Genomic DNA, 15,658 nt, shown 5'->3' on the forward strand with positions numbered 1-15,658 from the left:
CACAGAAACTGGTGGTTTAGAAGCTTAAAGTCTCCTGTTACACTTTGCTTTGCTTTGCTTTGTTCAGACAGCCTCGCTCTATAGCCCAGACTGGTCTATAATTCACCGTGTAGTACAATCTGTCCTCAGATCCTCCATGAGCTTCCACACCCAGCATTTCAACACTGGCACTGCCTGAGATTATAGACATGATTTGTTATGATGGCATCAAGTTCTCACTAAGTAAGGTTTCCCTTCTGGGAAACGGCAGCCTCACCAGTCTCCAGGAAGCCTCCCACTAGCATAATCTGTAGATGATTACAATGAAGTCGTCCCACACTAGCTCAGAGTGGAGTATACTGAAGGGTGCTTTATTTAGGGGTAGACTCACAGATCAACAGTCCTCTGCATGAGCGGGGAATGGGAACTGAATCCAGCAGCCAATAGAGAGCCGTGCAAGCTTTACACCTGCATTTATAGCACAAGAGACCACGCCCAAGTGGGCTGCTATCTTAAAGGCTACTGGCTGAAGGAGTTCCCACAGCACTAATCCTCTGGTGAAGTGGCAAACTTTGCATAGTGTATACTTTGACTCCAGGACAAGAAAACTCAGGCTTATTGACTTCATTCTTCAAGTGCACGCTAAAACACTTAGTTTTGCTTTGTCTCTTTCATCTCAACTCTTGCCGTAAAAATTGGCCTCATGTACTAAACCCTCAGAGGCAGCAAGATCTTTGTGCTCCCCAAGTGAGTGCTCGTAAAGTGCAGTCTGCCATTGGCTGCTTCTAAGTGCTCCCTCGCTGCCCTTCCTGGATCTTGAAGTGAGGACGAAGCTCACAACATAAGACACTCCACAGAGAAAAGACTCTGGAGGCCTGAGGAGCCTGAAAGGGGTGGGGTCAGAGGCTGCCTTAGTTACTCTTCTACTGCTGTGAAGCCACACCATGACTGCATTTAATTGGGGCTTGCTTACAGTTTCAGAGGGTTAGTCCACGATCATAATGGCGGGAAGCAGACGGTCACTGGAGCAGTAGCCGGGGGCTTTGCATCCTAATCAGCAGCAAGCAGAGAAAGAGAGACCCTGGGCCTGGACATGGATTTTGAAACCTCCCAGTATCACCCCTAGGGAAACACTTTCTGCAACATGGCCACACCTCCCAATCCTTCCCAACAGCTCCTCAGGTGGAGACTAAGCATGCAAATATGTGAGGGCTATGAGGGCCTTGCCATTTAAACCACCACAGGTGGCTGGGGAAGGGGTGCAGTTCCCAGAGCACTGGTCACTTCTTTACCATGGACACCCACCCGAGAGGTTCACAACCTACACAGTCACCCGGTTGCTAGTGAGGATAAGGAGTGTTTCATTGTACCTGGAATAACTAAGATCTAGTGAAGAATTGGCCTACAGATGATTCCAGCAAATGTTTAAAAAAAATAATAGCCAAGCTTACAATTGAGCAGCAGGAATGTTTGCAATAAGCAAGAACCCTGATCAAAAGCACCAGTTTAAAGAATGGTGTAGTTTCCTCAGAATTATGCAACCTCTTATTACACTCTTCACTCCGGTTTCATCTCTCAGTCTTCAAAGAAATGCCAGGACCTGGTCAGGATGAAAGGGGGAGTGATTAAAGGGAAGAAAATGGCACCACAGGAGGGCTCAGAACCTTGAAAGAGCCTGAAGGAAGGCCCAGGGAGTCTGAGGCAAGCCAGTGAATGCACTGACTCTGTATTCCTGTATGTTCTCTCATAGTTGAGCTCAACACCTGGAAAATGTGCTTTTAAAGAGGGGAAACTGTGGCTCTGCTCTAGCAAAACATCCAGGTCTTCTCTAATGTCCTGAACAGAGTTCCAATAGACATCTGCCTCAGAGACAGAGACAGGAGAAAGCATTGTAATTCTGCCAGCACTGCTGAGGTCAGATGGAAACACCAGCATCCTCAGCAATGGGAGGGAAGAGACAAAGTGAGAGGAAGGGCAGAGCTTCCTGAAGAAATGCTGGAGCCACTAGAAGGACCCTGCAGTGTCATGGGGATGTGTGACAAGATGACTTCTGGATGTGCTGGAATTCTATGTGGCCTAGACCACAGAACCCTACAGCAGTGCCCAGCGCTTAACAACGACACAACACTGTCATCTAGAACTTCACATTCAAGAGCCGATCTATCCAGTTACAAAAAAAAATGCAGAAATAATCTCATAGTTTTTAACATAAATTTAATATTTGCATTGACACTGACCTGGGTTCCACTTTTTGTACTTTTTGGGGGACGGTTTTTACTCTAATAAATTAGAAATGCTACTGAAAAGCTAGAAAAGTGGCTCAGCTGGTAACTTGCTACCTATATAAACTGTCTACAGGACTGTTCCAAGGTAGAGCTAAGGGGAAGGGTTTTACTGTAGATATGAGGGAGAGAGCAGGCAGAGATATCTGGAGGAGTCCAGAGCAGAGAGAGAAAGCGGTAGACTGGGCATCGCCAGCAGACTGGACCTGGCCAGGAGAGAGGCAGAGTAGAAGTGAATGGGAAAGGGTAATAGATGAAGACCAAGAAAGGACCAAGAGAGACAGAGGTTTCTGTCCTGCCTTGTCCTACAGCCTTTCAGTCCCCCTCCAAAAAAAACACATAGAGGTCCACATTAATCATAAACTGGTTGGTCTATTAGTTCAGGCTTCCTATTAACCCTTATAACTTACATTAACCCATAATTCTTGTCTGTGTTAGCAACATGGCTTGATACCTTTTATCAGCAAGGCATTCTCATCTTGCTTCCTCTGTGTCTGGGTGATGACTGCAGACTGAACCTTTTCTCTTCCCAGAATTCTCCTGTTCTGTTCGCCCCATCTATACTTCCTGCCTGGCTACTGGCCAATCAGCATTTTATTAAACTAATACAAGTGACAAATCTTTACAGGGTACAAGACCATTGCCCCACAGCAGAGGAAGACAAGAGGAAGCACACAGAGGAAATATCAGGGTTATAAGGAGAAAGTGAAGCTGTGGGAAGGAAAGTTCCTGATCTGCAGGGAGCTTAGGGTAAGGGGGAAGCAAGAAAACTCAAGAAGAGCTAAAATGCCAACAGTGACTCCGAAATGTGTAACAGGTACTTGTGATGCTGAGGGAGCCTGGAGGCCACCATGCACTTTAATGCTGTAATTATCTCTTCTCCATGATAAGGGAAATAGCTCCTTGGGCAGAGGCGGACCAACTTCACAACTTGCAGAGAATGCTGGCTGTTGTTCAGCTGATGGAATTTGGGGAAATGGAGTTTCCTTAGACCTGACACAACCAAGCCTGCCCACATGCCTATGATCCCTGGAATCCATGGTGGAAGGAGAGAACTCATTCCCACAAGTCATCCTCTGTTATGGTAAGTTACACCACATGTGGGCTATCACACACACACACACACACACATACATACACACACACATACACACACACACACATACACACACACACATACACACACATACACATATACACACACACACATACACATACACACACATACACACACATACACATACACACACACACATACACACACACACATACACACACACATACACATATACACACACACACATACACACACATACACACACATACACATACACACACACACATACACACACACACATACACACACATACACATACACACACATACACACACACACATACACATACACACACACACACACACTTAAAATTAAAAGTGCATGTACAGGATGTTTTTTAAAAGATTTTTATTCATTTTTATTTTATATGCAGTGTTTTCTTCATGTATGTATGTGCACTGGGTGTTGTCTGGTGACCATAGAGTCCAGAAGAGAGAACTGCAGTGATAGGTGGTTTCGAGCAGCCATGTGGGAGCTGGGGACTTAGCCAGACTCCTCTGCAAGAGCAGCAAGTGATCTTAAATACTGAGGCATCTCTTCAAACCCCATAAGAAGCTACAATTTTCATGAAAAGTCAAAGTGAGTAGCTTTATTTCTGGATATAAAACCAACCAAACAAACAAAACAATAAGAAAACAAAACTCGCATTGAGAGGCTTTCAGGGGAAATACTTCAATCCCACCTTCACCTTGTTCCACAGTGGTTTGCCGTCTGGATGGGTTTCCACCTGAGGAACGAGTTTTCCCTGGTCCCAGGGAGCAAAGAGGGCAAGCAGACATGGTAGCATGCACCTTTACCAGCTGAGCCATCTGGCCAGCTCTTCTGTAGCGTTTCCAGTGAAGCTCAGCTTCAGCAATTTGTTAGAGTAAAAGGCACAACCCCTGAAGAGCACAAGGAGCTGGACCCAGGTCAGTGCCAGTTATAAAATGTCTTCCATGTGGGCTTTAAGTGCAAAGGGTGGGACAATTGTTCAGAACACGTTCGCTTACCCAAAACTGAAAACCAGACAAGCAAGGCAAGGACACAGCCTAGGAGGCAGACGGCCCTTTATTACACCATTTCAAAAAGAAGCCATCAAAGGTGATGTCTTAGATCTGGAATGTTCCCCAAAAGCTCTTACGCTGGAGGCTTGGTTCTCAGCTGATGGTGCTATTGGGAGGAGGTGGAGATGCCCACAGGTAGAACCAGTTGGGGGGAAAGGGCACTGAGCACATGCCCTTGAAGGATATATGGATACCTTCTCTTCCTCTCTCCTTTCCTTCCATCGCTCTGTTCTTTCCCTCCCCCTCTGGCATCCTGACTCTCACACATGGACAAAATGGGACATCCTACAGAAACCAAGGGCCAGATTAACTGTGCATCTTCCCACCTCAGAGGATCTAGATTAAAGGTGGGTTTCTCATTTCAAATGATCTAATTAGGAAAAATCTCTCACAGGTGTACCCGGCCATTTGGATTTTAGTTCATTCCGGATGCTGACAGCATTGACAACTCAGACAGACATCACTGGTGATTATTCTCTCTGAGAAAAGATAGCCCGATGGGAAATGAGTGCAGTCTAGGCACGTGAGGTCCACCGAAGAGACGGACACATTGGTACAATGAAGGCATCTTCACGCCACTTCCTCGTCGGCAGAGAATCTCCAGAGGAAACTTGGTTCTGTTGGGGTTTGGTTTTGTGTGTTTGCTAAGACACAGTTTGAATCTGTAGGTCAGCTAGTCCCGAACTCACCGTACAGAACTGGCTTCACACTCATCATGTAGCTCACGCTGGCCTTAAATCTGTAGTCTCCCTAAGTAAGAAGATCACAGGTGCACACCACCACACCCACCTGAGATACAGTTTTCAAACGAAAATCACCTCCAGCTCCGTCAGCCTCTGTGCTTGGCACAGACTTCATCTTCACATGTCAGGAAAGGGAAGACAGTGGTAAGGTGTGTGCGCACGTGTGCATGAGTGTGCATTGCCTGTGTGTGTGCACGTGTGTTTACACACATTATTTGTGAGACCATGTGCACCATCCCCTCATGTACACACAAACCCACCTGTGTTTGCACACATTAACATACTCACATATACACAGTGCCCATTCACTTATACAAACATGCTCACATACTCATGGGTGCACATATACACACACTTATTTGCAAACACACTCATCCGTATGCCCACACTCACACTTTAGCTTGCTAATGGCGAGCAGGGAGCAGCTGCCTTTTGTCTCCAATGGCAACGTATGGTTGCACTCGTCAGAAAATTGCACACTGCAACTGCACAGGTCAAATACTCCAAATCCCCTCCCTTGGCTCACTTCTGAGGGAGTGGACAGGACAGAAGTCAGCACCAAATAAAGTCGAATCAAGCTGGGCAGGAGCAAGGGTGGTCCACACCACAGTGGCAGAAGGGAAAGTCGGTTGCACTCTCCAGAAGAACCTGTCAATGGTGTGGACAGCGCATTTGCATGGCAACAATAGAGGCCATCACTTGAAGGTCGCTTCTTCTGTCTCTTGATGACTAAGACAAGAAAGCAGCTACTTCTCCACCTCCTGCAGCTCTCTCAGAGTGGCCTGCAGAAGCCACCGAAGCTTCCAGAACACGCCGGAGGATGTAGTCCTGGAGTACCCAGAGGGACCCCCTTGGTGAGCACACTCCTGAACAGCCTGCTGTAGCTGCAGCCGAAGCTGTGGGGAGACGGCAGGGCTCCTGTGAGTTGAGGAGAACCAGCGTCGAAATATTTTATCACAGATGACCTTAGGGGAAAGTGAGAAGTTAATTCATGGAAACAAGCCATTCTTGGCATCCCCTAGGTCTCAAGGACACCCTTTCCTTGCCCCTTTGGGGAAGGCTCTGTAGAGAGAGCCTTAACATTGAGCAGGAGTTTCCTTCCTAAGCCTTCAACCACTAAGCACTGGGAACAGGGTATGTCTAAGAGCACAGAAGACTTCCTCCCTCTGAAGCAGAAAATTCCATTTCCAGCCCCAAAGCAGAGGGAGAAAATCCTGGGTGATACTTAAACAAGAATAAACATATTTCCAAAGAAAAGAGCAGAGCCAAGTCGAGCAAGGAGTTGCTCCCTGGCAGGGCAGAGGGCAGCCGTGCCTGTTCCATCCCTCAGCTAGATGGACTGCCCCGTTCATAGGGGATAATAACAATAATAACTGCCCATAGCGGCGCCTGAGAGTCAACAGGTCATTCGTAAAGAAGAGCATGCAAGTGTGAGCTTTTATCTTTATAGTCCTAGGACACCCAGGGGAAAAGTACATCCCAGGGGAAAGCTGTACAGGCACAAGGCTGAGCAAGAGGCTTCAAACTGCTTTACTTTAGGGAAAGAAGAAAAAAAGCCACTGTTTCATAGACTTAACTGCTAATAGGCCATGAAATTCAATGAATAACAAGAGCTCTTCAGACTCTCCACACATTATCTGCCAACAGGTTTTGAGGTCCCCAACCCCACAGTGGGAGCACTGCCTGGAGCTGCACTGAGAATGTGCCTAACTCACCTTGACCAGGCTTTCTGTCCATCTCATTTACCAAACACCTTTATACAAAGCAAGTTCTGGGGAAGGCAGGACTGTTACATGCAGAAACTTTGTTTCAAAAACCAAAGGTGACATTTGAAACAGTAGTTTTATTTCTCTTTTGACTAGAAATCGCCCTGTACCGGTGCAAAAATTTTAACTTTCTAGAAAGGCACATCATACATAGTATCCATGCTCTACAGCAGCGTCACAGGCAGGAGCTGCGGAGGAACAAGTTAACCCCAGAGCTGGGCTCCGCTGAGAGGGACTGGCACCTCTGAATGTTCTCAGAAACTGAGTCTGACCTGGTCAGACATGTAAATGGATTACATGTTAAATATGCCTCAAAGGCCCTATGCCTCCAGTCGGTTGTGTTTTAGAATGTGTTGGGGTCGTGAAGAGGGGTGAATGAGTGAGGTCACAGGTGTGTGCCCTGCAAGGGATCCTGGGATGGGGGTCTTTCTCTCTCTCTGTCTTTGCTTCTCTGCCTCCATGAACTGAACAGCTGTCCTTTGCCACAAGCCCCAGCCAGGATGCTGTACCCCCACTAACCCAAAGGAGTCAGCGGAACATAGACCAAAGCCTCTGGAATCATGACCCAAAGTTAAATTTTCTCTATGATAAGCTGATTGGGTCAAGTGTTGTGTCACAGTGGCCGAACACTGACTAACACGAGAAAGCACATCTGTCTTTCCAATAGAACAGTAGTTACTAAGCATGAGATCATATTATAAATGCTGATTTATAAACTGAATTTTTCTGTGTGGCGCTCTATACTACACCACAAAGAAGGCACATTTCACCTCTGGATCTGTATCCAAAGACAATAGTGACGTATGGGAATGCATGTGTCCACATTCAATCCAGAGCCACGGTGTAGCCATGGGTGGGGACACTCATCTAACTCCCTGAAGCTTCAACTGCTAATTAACAGCATTTTAGTGACTATTCCCAACTGGCAAAAGCATGTCATTGCTGAGTTTTAATTAGCATAATTTTAATTAGTCATTAAATGATGAGATAAAATGATTTCCTAACCCCTACAGTTGATTGAATTTTGTCATCTGTATCTGTCTTCTTGGGCCAGTTTTCATTGATTCAAAGTTCCACCTGCTTCTCAATGAATCTGTAAGAGCCCTCTGTGTCCTGAGGAACCTTAGTGCCTCTCTCTTTGTTCAAATGTAGTTATTTAACATGTGCAGTGTGTGTGTCTGGATGGTATGTATGTGTGTGTGTGTGTGTGTGTGTGTGTGTGTTTGTGTGTGTGTGTCTGGGTGGTGTGTGTGTGTATGTATGTGTCTAGATGGTGTGTGTGTATGTGTGTCTGGATGGTGTCTGTGTGTGTCTGGATGGTGTGTGTATGTGTGTATGTGTAGGTTAGAGGAGTCAATTCTTTCTACTGCTTTAATTCCCGGAGTCTAAACCAGAGTTGGGCTTGGCGACTGACTTTACCCACAGCGCCATTTTGCCATTCTCTAGTTTCTCTTAGCGCAAGACATGTGGATGAAAACAAAGATGGTGTGGACTCAGGTGAAAACCATATTGTCTACATGGTATCCCAGACACTTCATGGGGTAAATCCACGTGGAAGGGGTTGGGATGGTACCCCAAAAGCCCACATCATCATTGAACATTCTGAATGTGGAAGCACCCAGTAATTCTGGCCCTTGAATCAGTAGACTCCGGTGGTAAAACTGGGGCTTTTGCCTGGCCTCAGCAGATCCACCGGATTGATAGTGCCGCTGCGCGGGACTCTCTTTCATGGCATGAAAGCCCACACGGTGCTTTCCTGAGCACGTGGCCTAAACTGTCTTGCTTCAGCTCAGGGTTCCAGCAAGCCCCTCCCCCGAGCACCAGGGAGGATGGACTAGAGTGAGGAGAATGGAGTGACAGAATTAGTGGGGAGAATTCATTAGGCAAGGGCACAGAACAGACACTGGATGTGCCCGGCCGTGAGGTAACCCACCCGTGGAAGCAGCTTGGACATCTCTCTGGTTACACTCAGCACCTGGGGGCCCAAGTCCACACACACCCTTCTGAAAGCATCAGACAAGGGTAGAAGGGGACAATCCTGGCCAAGAGAAGGGCTTGTTCCCAGCTGATGGGAGAGACATTCAGCCCTGGGATTGGAGTCGCCTACCTGCAGGTTGCTGTTCACACGCTGGGCTCCACACCTGTTCACTCTCAGATCACACTTGGAGAAACAGTCAAAGAAGTTGCAGTCTTCGTCTCCTGTGCAGTTTTGCCCGAGGATTTCCCTCATCTTAGGCTCAAAGAACGCCATGTCTACGTCAATAGCTACCACCTGAAATCAAAGAGGCTCGTGGCAATAATGATAGCATGGATGGCAAACAGATAAGAGCAGGGGCCCTGTAGGAGAACCCGTTCCTGGCTCCTTTTCCAGTCCTGAGGTCAAATGGAGCAGCAGGACTGTGACCATGACGTCCACCTGTCAGGAGACCACGCCCAGCCACGCCCTGGGAAACAGCTCATTCCCCAGAGTGCCCACAAATGCTTCCTTCGGCAGAAGTTAGTATCCTGGATCATGTCCCAACGTTTTACTGTAAAAGATCCTTTGATGTCACCAACTTGAGCCAAGGATTTGGGACTGTAACCATCCATATCACCTTCATCTTTGGACCTTCTCTTGACTTTTAAATGGAGAATATGCACAATAACTTAAAATGAATTTTCTTCCTGTTGCTTTCTTAAAGTTTGTTTTGATTTGCACTTAGTGTATTGCGCACTTGTGTGCATGCATGTGCCACGCGTGTGCAAGTACCTGTGAGGCTGACAGAGGACAAGGCTCTCCTGAGGCTGGGTTACAGGTGGTTGTAAGTCACCGGGTCTGGGTTCTGGGAACCAGATCAGGTCTCCAGAAGAACAGCTAACACTACCAACCGCTGAGCCGTCCCTCCAGCCCCCTCTTCTGCTTCCTTTTTGACTGTCTATGATACTTGTCACATAAATAACAGGAACACTCAGATACTTGTCACATAAATAACAGGAACACTCAGAGAAGCTCGTCCAGAGAGTACTGGTATAAAACAGCGATGTGTTGCCACGGTAAGACACAGGTAAAACATAGATAGGCTCATTTAAAGAGGTCAGGGGAAGGGGAAACTTTGGAAGTCAAAAATAAGGGAGCCGAGGAGACAGCTCAGTCAAAAAAAGTGTGTGGGACCTGAGTTCAATCCGCAGAACTCATGTTTAAAAATAAATAAGTTAAAAAGCATTGTAATTCCAGAGCTGTGGAAGTAAAAACAAATACATCCTGGGGTTCAGTGGCCAACCAGTCAAATCTACTCGACGAGGCTCAGGCTAGAAGGAGGTCCTACACAGAGACAGGTATTCACACACACACACACACACACACACACACACACACACACACGTGCAAACAACCCGACACATAAGACAAAAGTAAGGAGAGCAACATCAGAGATCTTGAAACAACCATCCTTGGTCACAGAGATTAACAAGCATTGCATCCGTCCAAGGGTAAACACACAGTAGTGAGACAGACGTCCTCAAGTCCTTGCTGACGTGTTCTGTTTAAGGCTGTGCTGGCTTCTGTGGAAGACTGCAGATTTGACAGAGTCCGAGTGACAGTCACCATCAGGCATCAGGCACAGCCTCTTCCCTCTCTCCACTTAGTTATCTTTGTTGTGAGAGCTCCATTTGACCCCGCTAAGTTTTTCATTTCTTCAAGCCTCTCGGAGTGGGGATTTTAAATGTCTTAAGAGACAGATAATCGAGCCCCAAGACTACAAACAATCACAGGCTGCTCTGTTGATGGCACATCTAGTACCCAAGTCAACTGACCGGTCAGATGAGCCATGGGGAAACCGCAACTGACATTAGAATCTGCGTTAGAATCTGTATACGCCCAGATAGAACAACATCAACCACTAATTCCACTGTCAGAGTAAGGACTGGGGACTGCTGGAATTTCAGATTTATCCTTTTTGCTTCCAACCAAACAGGTTTCAGGAAAAAAAAGAAGAAAAACTTATAAATTACGCAGAATTCCCTTCACCACCTGGATCCCCAAAAAAGTGAACTCAAATCTGCTGGAATCGAGATAAGTCGAGATAAGAAGTCAGTATGAAATGTGACATCTTTGATGAAACTGGCATCCCACAAGCCCTCACAGGCCACTGTGAAAATGTGAGCCCTCCCCCTCCCCCCCGTAGCATCTCAGAGAGGGCTCGTTCACTGGTTGTCATTTGGCTTCAGAAGGCTTGTTCATTGACTCTACTTTCCTTTTCTTTTCAGCTCAGGATCGATGCTGGGAGTGGACTGGCTTCCTGGGGATTATCAGGAAAACATCAGGAAGAACATAGATTATTTTAAAATGTGTGCAGAATAATGAGAACAGAGCACAAAGAACTTCTCCCTCCTCAGTGATCTTCACCTAGTAATGAACTCAAGCACGGCAAACAATTCATTGCTGCTGTTTGTTTTGAGGAAGTTGATGTTTTTCATGGTTTTTAAAAATATCTTTTCATCTAGTCTTTGACGATTTCATACATATCTACTTTGTGTCTTGATTGCCCCCACTTCTCCCTTCCTACAAGGCTACACACACACACACACATCCTGTCCTTTTGTTTCTATTTGGGGGGAGATACTGGGGAACCCAGGGGCAGCACAGAAGTCGGTAAGCATTCTACCACTGAGCCACACCCCTAACCCTAATTAAAAGAGGGGTTTTTCCTTTGGCAATGCTAAGAATCAAGCCCAGGACTTTGTGCATGCCTGGTTGGACTCTAGCACTGAGTTACATCCCAAGCCTATACAATTCATCAATCTTTCCTGTCTCATTATTTGGTCAAAATTAATAACTAATCTCATCACTCAGCTTGGTTAGAAACACTAAAAATGAACAAGAACTGGGGGCCGGAGAGAAGGCTTGTCCGTTGAAGGACCCAGGTTTGTTTCCCAGCATCCACATAGTGGCTCACAAACATCCATAGGTCCAGTTTCAGGGAACCCTGTGCCTTCATCTGACCTCTATGGGCACCAGGCACACATGGTTCACACACATACATGCTGACAAAACACTCATACACATAAAGTAAACAGCAAAAGATTTAAGTGGTACACAGAAATATACCAGGCAAAACACCCATACACATAAAATAATAAAACTTTTTTAATTAATGAGAGCTATGCTAATGAACCTGTTGTCTTTATAATTTATTGTTAGGGCAAGAACCATTTTCTCTCTTACTTTCTGGCACTCTCCCCAGCCTCTGTGCCCCTCAGCCTCATTTGTAACACTGTTTCTCTCATCTCCTGGTGACAGTCAGATTTATATTTTAATTTATAGTCTGTAGCCTAGAATGAATTGCAGCTCTTGTGTCCCTAAAGTAAGAACAGCAACAAAAACAAATAGGAAACCCTTCATAATATTTCTCAGCATCAGAGGAATCAGAGACTTTATCCTGCACAAAACGACCCAAGTAGTACCCTCTACTCAAACCTCCTCTGGGCAGCAGACTGGAAACCTGGAGACAACCCTCTTCTGAGCAGGAACGTCTTACCTGCTTGAAAGCCCTGCGGGTGGTTTGGAGTCACCTTCACTTCCCAGCTGTTCAGTCGCAAGTGTTTCCTAAAGCCTGAGAGCCTGCACTGGGAGAATGGGGATCTTCCTTTCTCCTGCCTCAGCAGTTAGATCCCCTCCCTCTGCTCAGGGCAGGAGTCAGCCAGGGCTCAAGAACAGAACCCACCTTCTGGAAGTTGGAGTGAGAGTTTCTCAAACTTGAACACAGACCAGAGTCACCTAGAAGGTGCCTGATCTATTAGTTTGCTTGCATATTTTTGAGACAGCATCTCATATCATGTAGCCCAGACTGGCCTTGAACTCACCTGTTGGTCTTCCTGAATATTGGATTGGATCACAGGTGTGGCCTCAGCTGTCTCTAGAGTCTCAGACTCGGTCTGAAGCACAGTGTGAGAATTTATATTGCGGGGCTGGTGAAATGGCTGAGCAGGTAAAGACACTTGTCACCAAACCTAAGACCTGAATTCAACCTTCATGGTATTGAGGACAGAACTGACTCCCATCAGTTGACATGGGTGCATATGCTATGATAGTCATGACTTACACACACAAAATAAGTATGTAAATGTAACAGAAAATGGAATTTGCATTGCTAGCAAGTTCTCTCATGATGAGGATAACCGGTAATAAGTCCTCAGGGAGGAGGGGGACTCTGATGACAATGCTCCTCATGAGCTCCTCCCTCCCTCCCACTGTGGATCACAAATGGACTCAACATTGTTCTCTCACGCAGGTAATCACAACTGTGGATTATGCCATACCCAGAGGACAACTTTCCATATCCCACTGTCCCTCCCACTCAGGTGGTTATATGCCCCATCCCAGGTGCCTGTGTCCCCACCTCAAGTGACTGAGACAAGACTTTCTGGGTGTGGCGGGCAACTACCCATCTTTCTACTGCACAATCCTGCTAAGGTGGAGAGCCTTGGCTAGAAAGGCCATCTGCTCTGAAACAGCTGCTGGCGGCACATTGTCTGAGGGGCTTCATCTGAGACGCCCTAATGAACTCACAGCAAGGATATAACACAGGACTGAGCACCCCTGAGCCCCCTTCCCAGTATACACTCTGCTGGAGCCCACCAGAACTACCCCGCGTGCGCTCCATCTTTTCCTACTTAAAGCTACCCCTGGATTTTCATCCCCTCCGGGGCAGCCCGGGAAAGGGCATCAGGAGAACACACCGATGGCAAATTTAGTTCCCTAGATTTCAAACTGCTTTTGAAGGTGTATGCCAATCCCATGCAGCCCGCCATGAAATCCCAGGGCCCAGCAAGAACTTATTTTGTCCCTCCGTGTCCTAACCAGGATGAAGAGCCTTGCTCCACTATGAGCGGGTCCCTGCAATGAGCAATCCCATTTGAGCAGCACTTGCACCTGACGGGGGAGGGGGGGGGGGGGCCTCAGAGCTATTTCTAGCCAAGAGGGGGAGGAGTCTGATGCCATCTTATAAAACATACAGTCTCTCTCGTCACCTTTTATCCACCACGCAAATCTCCGGTGCCGCTGCAGAGCCCCAGAGAAGAAGATAAAAGTGCAGCTTCCATCTGCAGGAGCTGTGGGGTCAGACATTCCTGCTCTCCTGGGGGTCTTCCCTGCTAACACGGGGTTTCCTTGAGGCACGGAACTCCACGTGCCTCAAGGTGTCTCATTGCAGGCTTAAAACTGACTAGAATCGCTCCAGAAGAGAGATTTGGAGGCACTGGCTATCTCAGCATCCTGGTGCTGTGGGCACAGAAGGCCTGGCCTGGAAGAACAGCCCTAGAGGCTGTTCCCACAGCCATCTGAAGTCCAGGAACCCCCCACCCCGCTCCCACCCCACCCCGCAGACCACACAGATCCTGTGCTAGCACTAACTGGTCATCAGGGCTGCCCTCAAGAAAATGAGGCACTTCCTCTTTGCCCTGACTGGCCTCTGCCTGCTCTGGGCTCCTTCCCTAAACTTCTACTCCAGAAGCAGAAGATATATCTATTTAAATCCGCTTGTCAATGCAGCAAGGAAGTGGTCTGGAACGGGAATGACCAGGAGCCACGAGGCTGCCCAAAGTTACACCACCTTCCTTCTGAAAGCAGACATTTCATTTCCTCCCACGCAGACCAGTTGCCTCTCTCCACAACAAACAGAGCAGCCTGCTTGCACTTACCGTGAAGTCCCTCTTGATGGCAAAGTTTTCGGGCTTGACATCACAGAGGTGGAGGCGGTGGGAGAAGTCACTGTCGAAATGGCGCACCATATCCAGGAAGCTGAGAGCGATGTGGCTAATAGCCTGTGCCTGGCCAGCTTCACCCAGCGGGAAGAGAGCCCTGTGGTGAGGGCTACCTGCAGCCAAGTACTCCACTGCGTAAAAGTGGCCACAGGAACCCAGGACCGGTAGGATGTGGCGGCTCAGATCTGGCAGCAGACTAAAATACACGTATTCCTCTTGCTGGAGCAGCGACCACGCACTGGCCAGCTGTTGCCGCCAGCGAGGGCCCTGTCTGGCGGGCCACAGAGGAACTATGCTGTTGTTGGGCAGCTCCAAACCCAGTGTGTTCTTCACTTCGCCAGCCACCATCAGGAGCAGCTCAGCGTCAGGGATGCCCGGAGCACCTGGCCCCGCCTCCTCCCCCAGCAGGTTGAGGGGTGGGAAGCTGGAGAAAGCCTCCCTCTTGGATTTGAGGACCACAGTTCGACCTCTCCACTGGGCCTGCAGCACCTTCTTGCCACGCTCATAGTACAGGCAGCGTTGGTACAGCAGTTCCCCGGCCACGCACAGATCCTCGCACAGCGCACCCGTGAGCCAGCCGCCTCGGTAGTCCTGGCACTGGAACGAAGGGAACAGTGGGTCACAACAGGGCAGGGATAAGAGGCAAGGGACAACACGTATTGGCATGCTGTACTCAAAGGCTTTGCCATTAGGGTGCCCAGATGAGAATGCTGGAGGTCCCTGGGCGGTGGGTTCCACAACCTCCTGGACCTGTGAGATCCCCAGCCAAGCATCTACTAGAAATTCTGGGTAGGTACTGTACCCCCGCAGAACACGTAGAGACTATTTCATCTGCCGTCACTCCTCTACAATAGCTCAAGGACTTTGCAGTGGGCATCATAAGAAACACAGAGGTGGTCCAAAGCCTGGGGAGAGATGGGCATAGCTACTATACAGACTCTCGGCTGTCATAGAAGGGACCACAACCCTTGGGTTGAGTGCTGGTACC

General features: G+C 47.8%; 1 protein-coding gene across 2 annotated transcripts in view; it reads right to left on the reverse strand.

The window, feature by feature from the left end:
- Positions 1-3,716: 3,716 nt before the first annotated feature.
- Dipk1c (divergent protein kinase domain 1C) overlaps positions 3,717-15,658 on the reverse strand; it is a 22,411-nt gene continuing 10,469 nt past the window's right edge. Inside the window, exons 2-4 of one of the 2 annotated variants that reach the window (XM_075968129.1) lie at positions 14,608-15,267; positions 9,038-9,202; positions 3,717-6,129 (exon numbers count right to left, since the gene is read on the reverse strand). In XM_075968129.1, the coding sequence (XP_075824244.1) occupies positions 5,911-6,129; positions 9,038-9,202; positions 14,608-15,267 (1,044 nt within the window). In that variant the 3' untranslated portion in view covers positions 3,717-5,910. The remainder of the gene's footprint in view (positions 6,130-9,037; positions 9,203-14,607; positions 15,268-15,658) is intronic. The other variant, XM_075968130.1, reaches the window with a different exon arrangement.

This window comes from Microtus pennsylvanicus, chromosome 4, assembly GCF_037038515.1.
Source record: "Microtus pennsylvanicus isolate mMicPen1 chromosome 4, mMicPen1.hap1, whole genome shotgun sequence".
NCBI lineage: Eukaryota > Metazoa > Chordata > Mammalia > Rodentia > Cricetidae > Microtus > Microtus pennsylvanicus.